Genomic DNA, 15,157 nt, shown 5'->3' with positions numbered 1-15,157 from the left:
AAATCTGAGGCCATGGTTATCAACCGGAAAAAGGTGGAGTGCAATCTCCGGGTCGGGGAGGAGATCTTGTCCCAAGCGGAGGAGTTCAAGTATTCCGGTACCCCTCACCTACAGTCACAAACTGTGGGTAGTGATCGAAAGAACGAGATCGCGAATACAAGCGGCCAAAATGAGTTTTCTCCGCAGGGTGTCCGGGCTCTCCCTTAGAGATAGGGTGAGAAGCTCGGTCATCCGGGAGGGGCTCAGAGTAGAACCGCTGCTCCTCCGCGTCGAGAGGGGCCAGTTGAGGTGGCTCGGGCATCTTATAAGGATGCCTCCTGGACGCCTCCCTGGTGAGGTGTTCTGGGCACGTCCCACTGGGAAGAGGCCCCGGGGAAGACCCAGGACACGCTGGAGGGACTATGTCTCTCGGCTGGCCTGGGAACGCCTCGGGGTCCCCCAGGAAGAGCTGGTGGAAGTGGCCGGGGAGAGGAAAGTCTGGGCCTCCCTCCTTAGGTTGCTGCCCCCACGACCCGACCCCAGGACAAGTGGAAGATGATGGATGGATGGACAAATGATTCAACTTGCAAGCTAGGACCACTGATTCACCAAACCTGCTTGCTTGCAATCTGTGTTCCACCACAGTCCCTGACGTTGGTTTCATGATTATCATTTTTTCTAAAGATAGATTGGATTTTGAAGCGAGTAACGATGGTTTCAGGGGAAATGTATCGAATTCAAAGTAACAGTTTTCTTTGCAAAATGTAGTGAAGTAAAAGTGAAAGTACACAAAAATATAAATAGTGAAGTAAAGTACAGATATTTAATAAAAAACACTTAAGTACAGCAACAAAGTATTTCTACTTCGTTACTATACACCACTGATGTATTCCATTAACTTATAACACTAGGCAGCAATATTGTGCTGCTAGCTACTGTACTGTAGGCTACTGAGGACTATTGTTCTACTTAACCTTCGACTGTTGAAGTAAATGGGACTTGTTAAACACGTTTTTTTATTAATCAGCACCCTTACAATTTACCACCCTAACAACACATATTTGTAGTACTTTATGCAAGTTGAATCTAATCTAGATAGCAACTGCTCAATTTAAGATAATAAAGGAGTTTGGTAAATATAACAGAATATACAATGCAACCATTGCATTCAATAAAACGTTTTATTATACAATATGTCCAGTGAGAGGGTTTCCCCACCCATGGTCTTCCACTCCTGTTTGTAGTGCTCCACCAGCCTGACAATACCTTGTTGCCTTTTGGATACAAGGTTTAAAGTTGTCCTCCCATGCTTCACATGTCAGGTCTTCAAAAGAATAATTACTTAAGACAGGACAAGCAACAGTACAACTGAATAACCATTAAAGTTATCATCTCCCTGCAGTTCTACTTTCTTTTTACTGCCATCATCCACACTTGTGGTGATGATCTTATCACAAGGTAATTTATCCTGTTGATTGATGCAGTACAGTACCTAATAAAACTGTAATGACTGAATTAACCAAGGAACAACCTTGCTAGATGCAAACTACCCATGTTATCTAGTTGAGCTAACTAGTGAGTGGACCTGAAATTCCTGACAAGCGTTGAGAGCTAGCTGGACGATAGGGGACCCCTTAATCTGCAATTCATTGTTGCTAGCTCTAATCAGATGTACTAGGCTAATAAGAGAAGACTAACTTTGTATGCCAACAAACACCAATAACTAGAACTAATTTGACAGACTATAAACCAACTGACTTCTGGTTATGAAACACGTGCTCTAGCTAGCTACAGTAAAAGTGTTGCTTACGGTAGATACTAGTCCTACAGTCTAGCTCTATAGAATCTAACAAGCTATTATCTTACGATAAACTTTAAAGCTGGCTATATAAAATACTACTAGTAACAATCCGGAAGATCAGGATATACCTGTCTGAGCATTCCACCCAGCTGCTAGTCCAAGCACTTGTCCTCTCCAAGTTGGACTACTGCAACTCATTGCTCGCCGGTCTCCCAGCATGCACAACCCGCCCTCTCCAGAGGATTCAGAACGCAGCCACCCTCCTGGTCTTCAATCTACCCAGACGCTCCAATGTTACATCTCCCCACTTACCCCACTCCTCTGGCTCCACTGGCTTCCCATCATGGCCCGTATCAGATTCAAGACCCTGGTACTGACCTTCCGAGCAGTGAACGGGACTGCACTCAACTACATCAAGTCTCTCCTCCAGCCTTACACCCCCAGCCACCACCTACGGTTTTCTTCTGACAACCGTCTGGTGGCACCTCTCAAGAGCGCCCGCTCCCAACCCAAGCTCTTCTCCTGTCTGGCCCCCCAATGGTGGAATCACCTCCATCAGAGACACTGACTGTCTCCCCACCTTACATTTACATTTAGTCATTTAGCAGACGCTCTTATCCAGAGCGACTTACAGTAAATACAGGGACATTCCCCCAGAAGCAAGTAGGGTGAAGTGCCTTGCCCAAGGACACAACGTCATTTGGCACGGCTGGGAATCGAACTGGCAACCTTCAGATTACTAGCCCGACTCCCTCACCACACAGCCATCTGACTCCATCAGCCATCTGACTCCCCTACCTTCAAGAAAAGGCTTAAGACGCACTTGTTCCGGGAGTACAACGGTACTTAGGAATGATTTGGTGGACCAGGGGCCTCAAGTATAAAGGATTGTGCAGCTTTCATACCAGAAGATGGCGTACGGCCAAAACTCGAAAAGTACCTACGCACAGAAATATTCACATGTATAAAACCGGTCGTATGCCAGGTCCTGCGCACCTTTCCTTTATAAATCACAATCAAAGTGAGATTGACCGCACGTGAACGAGCCACGGACCCTGCCTTGCCTCCTCCCAAAAATGAATATGCAGATGGACTATAAATGCGCTCCTGAGGTCATTTCTTTGTCTGAATTACCGTATTTCTTCGAATATGAGCCGCCCTCGAATAAACGCCGCACCAAAAATGAACGTTATTTAATAAACGCTGCAGCGTTTATTCAAAGAAATACGGTGAGCTCGAGGTTCTGACAACAGAGGTGGAGGCGAGAAAATGTGTCCTGTTTGTCGGCCTGTCATCAGGTATTAGGGACAAAAGAAAGTCGGCGGAGAGGAAAACTGTCACTATTTGCGCCCTTTCTTGTTTTTAACCTGTAGCACTTTGAGATTTAGCTAAATGTAAAGTGCATTACAAATAAAATCATTATTATTATTATTATAGGGCCATAAATGATGTGGGTTCAGAGAACCGGACCATGGCAGAAATTAAGAAGAAATGGTCCAATGTAAAACTTTAACTGAAGAAACGAGTGGTGGCGCATCGTATAACCCTATAGCTGCCACAGCATGGCAGCTATAGGGTTAACAACATTTCATGTATGTGTGACAACCATTTGCTAAACTTGCTACAACGGGGCAGGCAACTCCCTGTTCTCATTCAATATGGCTCATTCAGCTCCAGGTAAATCGGCTATCGGCCAATGTGAACTTTTGTGCTCGTGCCCTTTTAGTATCCGCGAGCACATTTGCAGGCAACTTTTATTGACTTAAGCAAATAAATGGGGTGCTAGTTTACCCATTTCGGAGCAAAAATCAGGAAAAATTCTTCTATGAAAAAACTAGTAGTATGAGCCAGGTTTGAGAATCGAACAAAAATTATTGGGGGAGATAGTTTTGTACATGTTGACTGGAGTTAATAGAATTAAAATGACCGGAAGAGCCGGAAGTCTAACAAGAAATGCAACACCACCTACATCCACCGGGGCCGTTGCTTCAAGCCGAGGGGCGAGGGGTGGGGGCTTGACTGTGGCACTAACCTAGCTAAAGCATAGTCTGAAAAATAAATAAATAAATGTTTAGCTCTTTAGTATATTGTTTAGCTCTTTAGGACATGTTTAGCTCTTTAGTATTAGTATTAGTATTTTTTTTATTCTGTGTTTGTGTTAATGTACATTTTACACAATAAAGACCAATTCTGAATTCTGATTCTATGAGGTAAGATAGATGATTTGTCTGTCCACCAAGTAGTGATAGTTATGTTTAATTTCAATTATAATGAAAATTACATTACGTATATTTTTTTAAAATATAGTATGTTAAGATGTATGACCTTTGAAATATACGCGGTAAGTTGTTGTATTTACCTTATTTTAACAAGCCTTTGGTCCCAGTACAACCAGCGGGAAAGACCGTTAGCTCTAACATTTGAGCATGCTCGCAATTGGGTTGGGCGGGTGTATGGGTGGTATCTTGATTCCGGTGCTCCACCACCCGATCACTACTGCGCAGACTTTGGCTCCAAATGACATCACCAGCACAAAAAGGCAGCAGCCGTTTCCGGCTTCGTTTTTGTACAGTGGGAGGAAGTGGAGACTCACGTCCATCTTTATATACAACAAAAAAATATCTGTTGACGCTTATATGGCCCACCACACTAAAACCTCAATTTACCTATCATTCGACCTATCAGCCGGCTTCACCATTTACTGTGGTAGTGTTAAGCTTTTCCTGCCTCTGTCCCTTCTTGGTCCAGGTGGTTCTTCACTCTGATCATTGTGTCGTCCTACACGGCCAACCCAGCGGCCTTCCTCACAGTCCAGAGGATGGAGGCCCCCATAGAGTCAGTTGACGACCTGGCGGATCACACCACCATAGAATATGGCACTATGCAGGGAGGTTCAACAATGACCTTCTTTCAGGTGCGTGTGGGGGGCAGGGGGGAGTGAGAGGATCATCCCTCTTCAATAACTGCTCCAGGATTTACAGTGCTATAGCGCACAATACTTTACTGTGGAACTTTAAATTGTCCTGTTCTTTCTCGTCTACAAAATAATTCACCCTACCAGTCCTATCAGCGCATGTGGAATTTCATGCACTCCAAGCAGCCCAGCGTGTTTGTGAAGAGCACGGAGGAAGGCATAGACCGTGCTTTAAACTCCAACTATGCCTATCTCCTGGAGAGCACCATGAACGAGTACCACCACAGGAACTGCAACCTGACGCAAATCGGAGGCCTGCTGGACTCAAAGGGCTACGGCCTTGGCATGCCACTAGGTGAGTGAGACCAGCCATTGTACCTAGGTTTGGGAACTGAGATTTGTAATTTAGGCATTTCTGGTTATAGGTTAAACAGATGGGTGCAGACTTTACTACACCCATAAGCAATCTACTGTTTTGCTTTGAGGATTATATATCAATGTATTTTCCTCAAATCATCTACAAATGAATGTTTATTAGCAGGGTTAATTACAAAATGTTCTTTTGCTGGCAATCCTCATTTGTTTTTCTTTAAAGTTGGTGCAATCTAGAAGCAAGTATGTTCTCAATTTGATTATTGCTGTGTCATTTTTTCATCTTCTTTCCAGGCTCAGTTTACCGTGATGAGATCGACCTGGCCATCCTCAAACTGCAGGAGGACAACAGACTGGAGATTCTCAAAAGGAAATGGTGGCAAAAAGACAAATGTTTCAAAGAGGAAGACCATTGAGCCCAGGGTACTGTACAGCCTTGAACAACATGTTAGGACCTGCATACATATATATTTTTTATCATGAAAGCAAGAATATCTGAAATTGTAGCCTACAACCTATAGCAGTTGGTGGCAATTGCCAATTATCACCTTTAAAACTAACCCCTGGTTTGTATATCACTTTTATACAAATGCATTTAAAGTATTTGTGTCTGTGTGCTAGGGCTGGGCATGGAGAACATAGGAGGCATATCTGTGGTACTGCTGTGTGGTATGCTTCTGGGGTTTTCATGGCTGTGTTGGAGTTTGCCTGGGTGCAGCATCACACACGAGGACCAGATGTGAGCAAAGCCCATTTGGAACTAATAGTGGGAGGAGAGGATAAAGTTGTTTACCCTCATGTCTATAGATCCTTCTTGCTGAAGTGTGTTCCAATGCACACCACCCATGTTGTTTTTATTGCTTGCTGGAGGGAGTGACTTCCTTTTCAATATGGTTAGAAGTAAACAAGTGCCCTCATTCCTCATAAGGAATGATAGAAAGATGTGTCAAAATGTGATTGTTATAACAGTAATTTCCGTCTCCTAGGTGTCGATGTGTGTGGAGATGCTAAGAGCTTTACACGGCATTCTTCTTTGCGAGAAGAACATGAAAGCGCATAATTTGCGAGACCCTGAGGCTTTTCTGCAGACAAGCAATCCGCTGCCTGAGGAGCTCGGAGGGTCTAGGACAAGGTTGCTAAATCTTGGCAATGGCCTCCTGTGCAACATAGACAATCACAGCAGCACAATGGAGCCTTGGTCTCACAGGCTGGTGAAAGAGGCCATTTTGACTGCACCTGGCTGTGCTCAAATGCAGATCTGCCATGAGTGTAAAGGATTTAAAGGACTGCGTGTGCAACCACCACCACCCAGAGAACACTCACCTGAGATTAGAGAGGAAGGGGTTCAATGGCTGTGGTAAAAACTACAGTACCCATGTCCTCTTGTCTACATGAGACTGGGCAATGATCACAATGCATGCTTTAATTTTGGAATAAAGTACTCAAGGAGCAGTCAGGAAGACTGCATCATCAAGGAAATAAGTAGCATCAGTCTGTTGATTTTATAACATGGCAGGTTGGATACTGTTGAATACAAAACCCATGGAGAGAGTAGTGCTATATGAGGACATCAAGGGTTATTACCTGTGATGAACTTCAAAGATCCTGCTTCAACTGACTTTAGATCATCAGCTCACATTACATTGGGTTTGTGAGAGAAACAAGTGTGACTGGTCTAAGTAAGGTGTCACTCATTTTAAAATGTTTACAAAGTGCCAAACATCCACTGAATCGCTGTAGGCCTACAATGCTGTCACAAATCTATAAGAACATGTGAGAAATGTGCAACATATTTTCTTCATAAAAAGAATACTTTAATTCAAAACAAACTGCACAAGTGGACACTTGAATATCAGTGTTATACAAGCTATTTACATAAATGCCTACAATCGGCACCAAAGAAAAGCAATACCCATCCCCCATAGTTATTCGGTCTTAAGTATTAAGCAGTCTTTTTTTCTTTGTCCCCTTTGCTATGGTCCTTCGTTCTCCTTCGCTTGTTAGTCTGTCCTTCCTCTTCTCTGAACTGGTGCCTGTGGTATAAAAAATAAATAAAAAAAACACAAAAATACATACAGGACACTCCTGAGTCCTTTCCTTGATATAAATCAAGGTTGATACACAATATATCCCTTCATGTTTTATCATTATGCTATTCTAATTAGGCATTTGATATAATATGCTAAAGCATTGTTACAGCCCATTGTTATGAAAATAGATTAAAATGCAACCTCGACTGCCAGCGCCGGCCGCTGTTCCACACCCGACCAAAAGAGGGCAGCCAGTTGGCATCGGTCTGAGAGCTGTGGTCAAAGTCGGCCCCAACTCTGTTAGGAGGCAACTTCCTCAGTCTATCCTGCTCTTCTGTCAGAAACAACAACAACAACAACAACAACAACAACAACAACAACATGAGCAAAACTATAAGGATGAGGGTTAACTGAACTGGATTGTGAAGATGACAAAGAAGTTAAATTCATAGAAGACATTTGTTGCAAAAGGGATCCTCTATTGACAATTTGTTTTTTAGTTTTAGGAATACTGAGATGTATAGGTTTCCAGATACAACTTAATCTGTGGCATGAACACAGGATAGTGCATCACAAAACATTTGAATCGCAAAGAGTATGAGGGGACCCTACTCTGCTTGAGGAAGTCCTGCAGTGATGGTCCAATCTCTTTCCCTGCTGATCCAGAGCTACCGTCCAAGGGGTCCTTCTGCAACCATGGAGGGACAGCTCCTAGAAGATGAATGCCAATGACTGCAGACACACATCTTAAGTAACAGTGTATGTGGTCAGATAAGTCTTCAAGCGTGCCATTACCTGTGTGAACATTTCCACTATTGGAGGCATCCTGTCAAGAGAGAAAAGGGACACAATGTATTATGTGAGTTAAGAGATCCTTCAGTGTTCTGTTTGGACTGGCATTGCCTTACCTGGTACCCAATGAAAGTCAGACCTTGTCCTGGTCCTGCCCACTTCCCATCCACAACTGGGTCTAACCAGCTTGGCCCATCCTGCTCATCCAATACCAGATGAGAGCTACTCTCGAAAGAACATCCACATCACAAGAAATGTATTGTAAAGGACTCTTGACAAGTGTGTTTAAATGATTCAAGTATTCATAAATTCATTACATTTCAATACATTATTTACCATATGCAAGTTTCACAAAAAAATGCAAATAATTTTTGTTCATGCAGTTTTATGCTTAATGTACACCTATAAACATAGTTGCAAAGCCTTTCATCTTACCTTAAAGTCCCCACAGTTAAGTCACCTGGGCCCTGTACAATATTAGATTTCTCCAGCTCTGGTTCAGGCTGACGTTGATTCAGGAAAAGGCAATATTCATGTCACAGTATTCATGATAAACACACAAAACATTAAATGTATTCGACACACTTTTGAAACTAATAGGTTATATAGCTTTAGCATCGGATGAGGTTAAATAGCTTTGCTGTGGATACTGCTGTTGAATCCTTGGAAAACAAACCTCTATGAGCGCCTGCAGGACTTCTTGTCGATGTTGCTCCTGAGCGCGAATATGAGCTGCTTGCTGAAGACAGATTAAAATTAGCAAACTGGAAGTGATAATGTTCATAAACCTGATTGAATAGTTTGTTTTACTTGTTTTACGAGCTCATGTTCCTTCTCCGCAAATGACTCCAGTGCTTTTGCCACTTCTGTTTTGAATCTGTAAATTGACCGACGTTAAAAATGTATTGTCCCAAGGAATTATATGGATGTGGTATTATAGGCATTCATAACAATACCTTTCAATCTCTTCTTCGGTGACAATGAACTTGTCTCTTAGTTTGGGATCAGCTTTGTTTTCCCACCAGAACCTGTGCGTTCTCTTTCCATGTTCTGGACTGCATTAACCATGAAAACAAGCAAATAAACATGCAAAAAGATTATTACACTGACTGTGATAATCACAGGAAAGTAAAAAATAAAAATAAAGTCTTACGTGGCCATGTGTTCTAATAGTCCTCCAAACAACACAGTGATGCTGGCATCAGTGACATGTCTATTAACCTCGACCTCGCAGCAGTAACACCAAAATTTGCACTCGTTCAGAGTGCAATCAAACTTCTCCACCTGGGGATTTTTGATTGTTCTTCGAGCTTGTTTCACCTGTGCCAAACGTTCACCATAAATAAATGGTGATACATGCTAGATAAATCTCTGTCATGCGTTTTAGACAACAAATTACCTTCTCGATAAATTTTACGAGGACCACTTTGAGTTTGCTTTGATGACTTTTACCGAAGATGTGTCCCTTTCCAGAGAAAAATGTCTGCCTACATATTGCACAGTAAAATGCACCCATTGAGATTATGCCGGCTCCCCAATTTGCTCTCGAGAAACTGTGCCCAATCAGTCTGGCTTCTTAGCAAACTAGCTAGCTGCTATGATGAGTTATTATAAATGTGCCGGTGATGCCTTTAACTTTAACTGAGTAGCTTGCCGTGTCGCTGTCTGCATTAGAAAACCTGGTGAATTTACGTCCATGGAAACATCGATTGACATGAGTGAAAAACTGACCAGATTAATGAGAAGAGAACATATTTCCGTGCTGTACAGTCGAGTTACCGACAACTGCTTTTCACAATAAAGGTCAGCTAGGAAAATGTATTTGCGGTTGCTGCCCTCTCGTGGAAAGGATGATGCTGTGAATCAATTTACATTTAGTCATTTTAGTCAATTTCTGTCAACATTGTGTTTTGATCAAATACAATAAATCTATAAATGATAATATCCAGTCCAAGAATTTTACAAAACAATATCCACTATTCCCAAGAAAAACTAAAGATAACACCATCAACAAGCTCCGCATTTTGTTTTCATGGCAACTAATATTATTCAATAGAGGATCCAGGTTATCCCATCAACAGGAGGATCAAAGCTCAAACAACGTTCGAATCATGTCTGTGAAAGAGAAGAAGTGCAATTGTCATTCCTGTTTATGACTCAATTTAACCATATTACTAGGTCCATATTTGATATTTCCATTTTAGAAGATTATATGAACCAGCACTGTCTTCTCACCTGGGTTGTTCATGCTCCTTTTCAGCACTCTGAAGGAATCCCCAGTGAGTGTGTGGATCTCGTCCCTCAGTCTCCTGTGCCCATCCAGGGTGAGGTGCCACAGGCAAGACTTCCTCTTGCCCTCACTGCAAACCTGCTGGGGGGTCTTCCTGAAGCTGCTGCTGAAACACAAGTTGTGTCGAATGGTGTTTTTCCAGCCATCTGGGGCAGTCTGGAAGAATGGGAAGTGCTCTCTGGAATAAAAACAAATAGTGTGAGGGTGAATCTGGCAACTCTTATGATGCCGCAGCAGGAGGATAGATTAAATTAAATTAACTTCTCTCCATCTATTCAACTGGAAATCACTTCACCTTGTGAAGTTGTAGATCTGCTGGACATTGAGGCTTCCTGCATGACTGCTACTCAGGGCCATGGCGATGAGGATACAATAATTGACAGGTGGTCGTGGCCAGGCTCCTGATTTGAGGTTATTGCTATCCTGCAGAACTCTCTGGAGACGCTTGTTCTGGGCCAGACTGAGTTTTCGCATACCAGCTTTGGTGGGTGCTTTCCCCTTTCTGGTGCTTTTGGCTTTCCGATAAATGGGGACATCCACTGAAGAGGCGTCATCCTCATCTGTCAGCTTACATTTAACAAAAAATACTTTACCAATCTAAAATGTAATTCATTACAAACAAAAGTAAAGTTAGCATCAGCCCATAGGTGTCATCAATCCCCAGCATGTTATCACTCAGACAATTGTAGCATTTGAGAGCACTGAGTTCTTACTGCTAACTACATAAATACTTTGACAATCAATGCTTGTTTTCTTTTCCAATAGTGCTGCATAATGCCAACCCTAACCTTTTTGATAGCACTTTCAACCATCCAGGAACATTTTAAAACAATTTTGTATAACTGGTGTAAGGGTTTTATGAGTTGAGCCTACCATGTATTCACTGGATGATGCAACCTCCTGGTGAGAAACATCCAGACAAGCATTGTCAATGGGTGAGATTTCCTGTTGTATGAGTCTTGGTTGGACAGGAGTGCCCATAGACTGAGGGATGGGTCTAGTTTCCTGTGCGTGCATCTTAGGTGGGGAAGGAGGCTTTGAAACTTTAGGGTACTCGATTGAGCAGGCAAGGTTGGGATTGACCATCAACCACAAATTTGGCTGTACTTGAGTTTCTGCATTAGATGAAAAACATTTTGGTGATCAAAGATAAAAATCATTAGGGAATCACAAATGTTCTTACCTAATCACTCATGAACTTAATCATGTTATTATAAACCTACCTGATTTATGAGTATTTTGACACATGAGGTCCTCCTTTCGTCTTGATATTCTAGCATAGTGCCACTGAACAATATACTGATCATTCCATTTATTGTCTGTCAATGATGGAAAAAGTTGTATTATGTTGCTTGAAAGCATATCAGCTCCCATGTAACACCAGCTTCTCTCTCTCCCTTACCTTGATAAAACTGATCAGTTGTTGTGGTGAGCTTGATCTCCTCATTCATATCCCAGTCATTGAGACCGGTTGAAAGATGTAATTCAAGAAACCTGCTTCTGGCTTGGAACTGTAGAGACATTATCCTACAGATGCATATACCTACATTATTTTAGAAAGATATGCTACATCAACTCGAGCGATTTCACGAAAGAACTCAACCATCCCTAAAGCGCTATTGGTAGAGCGTCCATTTAACCATGGTGGGCGCCAGGTGTGATGAATTAGCCTACCTATAGGGCTTTAATTAGGCAGTGATTTCCAGTAAATTGTTTCGCATTGACTGAGTTGGTGAGTTCGCATTGAATGTAATATAGTCCACGTTATCATACACGCGTAATATATAGGGTATTTGCGCATCCTTTTTTAAATTGGGCGTTATTCCACTATCACACGAGAAAGACATTAATGACCACAAAACGATACAACGATGTACTGAAATGCGTGGTTGACAAGGAATAACTAAAACTAGAGAGGGTACAATTTCTGGGGAAATTGTAGGGTGTGCTTGCTTGCGTCGGTTGCACAGGGGTCCGTTTTTTTATGACATTTTTAAAACTGATATTTCTGTATATTTTATATAAAAATGCATACTTATTATTTATAAAGATTACATAGATTTAAAAGCCTTTTTTTTGCTGCTCATTTACAACTGAAAATACGAGTGAAGTGTAGAATGAAATAGATCTTCTCATTTCTCCTGCAAAAGGCATCCTCATTGTTGAATCAAAACGAATAAATTTGTCAGACCGGTGTAAAAATTGACCTAATCTCTATGACGTAAACGTCCTTTTAAGTTTTTCCCTTCTCGTGATATTTTCATGCATTTAGCCTACTCATTGCATTCATTCATGAATAAAGAACCCCCTTTGAAGATTATTCTACGACGTTACCGGCAATAGAAGATTGAATCACGATTCAAACAGTACCATCTTCTAACTGAAAATATGCCCCCAAAAACGTAAATAAGATTGACATTTATTTAGTGGAAAATCGCTTTCATGAAAAGCTCACTGGTAGCGATCATTAAGTAACAACAGTAACAACGCAAAGTGCGCTATCCCTGTGTGGAGAAGCTGCCCCGGTAAATTGTACTACTACAGTACAGTAGACTACTGCTGTGTTCGTCTTGGTAGCGATTGCCTTGGTTGAATTGGATTTAACGTTCCGTTGTACGGTTTAGGCTGAAATTAATTATTTGTGTAGCTGTGTAGATGTTTTTGTAGTGTCTGGCGTAGGCTACAGCGTTGCAGTGAGCAACACTGGTTTGAAACCACAGGTAATGATAATTTCACCCACAAATCGTTTACTTGTAATGTCATAATAAATCCTACAACGAAAATGTATTTGTGAGGAATGTTTATTTTATAGATTGAAAACAGATGCATCATAGACCACTGTAGTATGTGTTGCCCGGGCAACACAGGCTAATGTCATGATGCTAATGCTTCAGTGAAATAGTAGACTACCGTTTCCAAAAGTAGATGTGGGCCTACTTCCTTAATAATATCAGCTAATATTGTACATTACATTTCATAATTGTGTTTCACATCACAAAGTAAAATGAGTAAATAGTTATCACCCTGGCCTCTTTGCTTGTGGCGTTCCTGCAGCTGCCTTGCAGTAAAGCTATAGTTAGCCTAGCTATCCCCCAAGTTAACAGATGTGAAACGAATGTTCTGCTTACAGGTCACGCGTGTTTTCGTGACGTTAGTGACGTTAGTAACGTCAGTGACTGTGGCTAGCAAATTAGCCACCGTTAGCTTCACTTTTCACCACAAAAACGCAATTTCTACTTAAACCATGCAACGGAACGTAAATAAAAATACAACCAACGCAATCGCTACCAAGACGAACCTTTTGACACCGCCGTTGTGTATGTAGTCCAAATATTGACTGATCCTTAGGGGGGCGAAAATAAACAATAAACTAGAAACGGCTGTTCCTGCGAAACAGCAGTGAGAATGCTGAAAACCTGAATGGGGATAGCTGACCATGCTAAAAAAGCGGAACATTGTGAAAATGTATTAGAAAGTTATAAGCTGAAGCTTCAAACCAACCGAAAGGTATTTTGAAAGGGGCTGGAGCACCATTCCAACAATGATTTGAAAGGATTTACCATTACTTTTAAAGGGAGAATAATTTGCACAAAAACCTTAATATTTAAAAAAGTATAAAAGTGATAAATGAGAAAATACCCGCAAGCTGAAAGCTGAAATTAATTTCAAAAATGTTTGAGTCACACAAAAGAGGCAGTGTGGAATCTGAACTGCATCATCTAACAACGCTAACAGCTAAAATAGCCTACAATGCGGGAGAAGCTGAAAGCTGAACTGTTAAACAGAAGAAGTAGGCTAGCTAGTCGTAACAAGAATATTATCGTTTTAACAGCTGAAATTATAGTTGGGATAGTAATAGCAGTAGCAGATGTAGCCTATCATTGAGTGCGTTTACTCGGCTTTCTTAGTAGGATTCAATGTGTTGATGGAATGAAACATACAGCAGTAGAGCCGATACAGGAAGACACGGCGACACTTTGTTGCAGAAGGATGATGGTGCAAGTTTTGGCCGTGGAGCATACAACGATTAATAAAAAAGAATCATGTAGACGCGTTTATTGAGTAATCGCATAACTAATTACACAGGTAAACGGAGTAATCGTATTATTGGTATAACCGAAAATTACTAGTAATCGGGTTTCTCATGGTCAAGTAAACGTACCAATCACCTGTGTGAGAGACTGAGTGGTGCGTGTCTGTCGTTACGGTGATGGTGCAGCTATGATTGCTAACGCTCTGAGGGCAGAGAATAAGAGAAATGTAGCTAGAATCCACACCTCAAACAAGATAACCTAGACGCAAAACTGTACGTCCAATCCAAAATATAAGGATATTTTCCGAGACCCAAGACTCTGCCGAAACCAGAGATATTCTTTATATGTCTGTGCAGTCAGAAATACGACTCTACCTGCAGTTTCAAAAACGTGTTCCTTTTGCTTTCCTGGTGCGTGTTTGTTTGGTTGCCACGGCGATGGAGCAGCTGTGATCGCTAACGAGCTAGGCAGAGAGAAAAACGAACATTTACCTAGCATCCACACCTCAAACAAGTTGACCTAGACGCAAAACTACACGTCCAATCAATAAAATGAGGATATTTTCCGAGACCCAAGACTCTGCCGAAACTAGAGATGTCCTTTATATGTATGTGCAGTCAGAAATATGTCTCTACCGGCAGCTTTTTAATGATTTGAAAGGATTTACCATTACTTTTAATGGGAGAATAATTTGCACAAAAACCTTAATGTCTTAAAAAGTATAAAAGTGAGAAATACCAAAAGTCATAGCCAACATCTCCTGAAGGAGCTGAACGTTTTGATACAAAAATTGTAGGAATCGGTGAAAGTATGCAGAACTAGTTAAAGGCCAAAAAACGGCGGAAGAACTAAGAAGTTGATATAATAATAATAATAATAATAATAATAAAGAGAAACAGGAAAACAATAGTGAGAATGCTTAACAGCATTCTCACAATAATAATA

The 15,157-nt window shown here is 41.5% G+C and overlaps 3 protein-coding genes across 4 annotated transcripts; 1 reads left to right on the top strand and 2 right to left on the bottom strand.

Moving 5' to 3' along the window:
• The first annotated feature begins 1,997 nt into the window (after positions 1-1,997).
• Positions 1,998-5,482, top strand: LOC136963516 (glutamate receptor ionotropic, kainate 4-like). The gene is made up of 4 exons (XM_067257667.1): positions 1,998-2,236; positions 4,529-4,700; positions 4,842-5,049; positions 5,361-5,482. Exons 1-4 carry the CDS (start codon positions 1,998-2,000, stop codon positions 5,480-5,482), a joined length of 741 nt encoding a protein of 246 aa, XP_067113768.1.
• Positions 5,483-6,901: 1,419 nt separating this feature from the next.
• Positions 6,902-9,582, bottom strand: cenatac (centrosomal AT-AC splicing factor). 2 transcript variants are annotated; one of them, XM_067257267.1, is made up of 11 exons: positions 9,288-9,582; positions 9,042-9,208; positions 8,845-8,943; positions 8,699-8,765; positions 8,565-8,627; positions 8,324-8,391; positions 8,005-8,110; positions 7,892-7,922; positions 7,709-7,807; positions 7,298-7,430; positions 6,902-7,099 (listed from the first exon to the last, which is right to left on the bottom strand). In XM_067257267.1, the coding sequence occupies exons 1-11, from the start codon at positions 9,402-9,404 to the stop codon at positions 7,009-7,011; spliced, it is 1,041 nt and encodes a 346-aa protein (XP_067113368.1). In that variant the 5' UTR covers positions 9,405-9,582; the 3' UTR covers positions 6,902-7,008. The 2 variants fall into 2 exon arrangements, with proteins under 2 accessions (XP_067113368.1, XP_067113369.1); XM_067257268.1 differs by having other exon boundaries at positions 7,298-7,427.
• Positions 9,583-9,761: 179 nt separating this feature from the next.
• On the bottom strand, positions 9,762-11,751 carry foxr1 (forkhead box R1). The gene is made up of 6 exons (XM_067257556.1): positions 11,581-11,751; positions 11,402-11,497; positions 11,052-11,293; positions 10,474-10,745; positions 10,124-10,356; positions 9,762-10,003 (listed from the first exon to the last, which is right to left on the bottom strand). Exons 1-6 carry the CDS (start codon positions 11,699-11,701, stop codon positions 9,975-9,977), a joined length of 993 nt encoding a protein of 330 aa, XP_067113657.1. The 5' UTR covers positions 11,702-11,751; the 3' UTR covers positions 9,762-9,974.
• Positions 11,752-15,157: the final 3,406 nt, after the last annotated feature.

This window comes from Osmerus mordax, chromosome 19, assembly GCF_038355195.1.
Source record: "Osmerus mordax isolate fOsmMor3 chromosome 19, fOsmMor3.pri, whole genome shotgun sequence".
Lineage (NCBI taxonomy): Eukaryota > Metazoa > Chordata > Actinopteri > Osmeriformes > Osmeridae > Osmerus > Osmerus mordax.
Note: the sequence above shows the minus strand (reverse complement) of the source record. Positions and strands in the feature narration are given on the sequence as shown.

Coding starts and splice junctions, on each gene's coding strand:
- LOC136963516 (XM_067257667.1), top strand. CDS start 1,998: ATGCACAACCCGCCCTCTCCAGAGGATTCAGAACGCAGCCACCCTCCT. Junction 2,237..4,528: donor ACCCCCAGCCACCACCTACG/GTTTTCTTCTGA, acceptor TTCTTGGTCCAG/GTGGTTCTTCACTCTGATCA. Junction 4,701..4,841: donor TGACCTTCTTTCAGGTGCGT/GTGGGGGGCAGG, acceptor TCACCCTACCAG/TCCTATCAGCGCATGTGGAA.
- cenatac (XM_067257267.1), bottom strand. CDS start 9,404: ATGGGTGCATTTTACTGTGCAATATGTAGGCAGACATTTTTCTCTGGA. Junction 9,209..9,287: donor TCGTAAAATTTATCGAGAAG/GTAATTTGTTGT, acceptor CGTTTGGCACAG/GTGAAACAAGCTCGAAGAAC. Junction 8,766..8,844: donor ACCGAAGAAGAGATTGAAAG/GTATTGTTATGA, acceptor GTCAATTTACAG/ATTCAAAACAGAAGTGGCAA.
- foxr1 (XM_067257556.1), bottom strand. CDS start 11,701: ATGTCTCTACAGTTCCAAGCCAGAAGCAGGTTTCTTGAATTACATCTT. Junction 11,294..11,401: donor TCAAAATACTCATAAATCAG/GTAGGTTTATAA, acceptor CATCTAATGCAG/AAACTCAAGTACAGCCAAAT. Junction 10,357..10,473: donor CAGATCTACAACTTCACAAG/GTGAAGTGATTT, acceptor TTTTTATTCCAG/AGAGCACTTCCCATTCTTCC.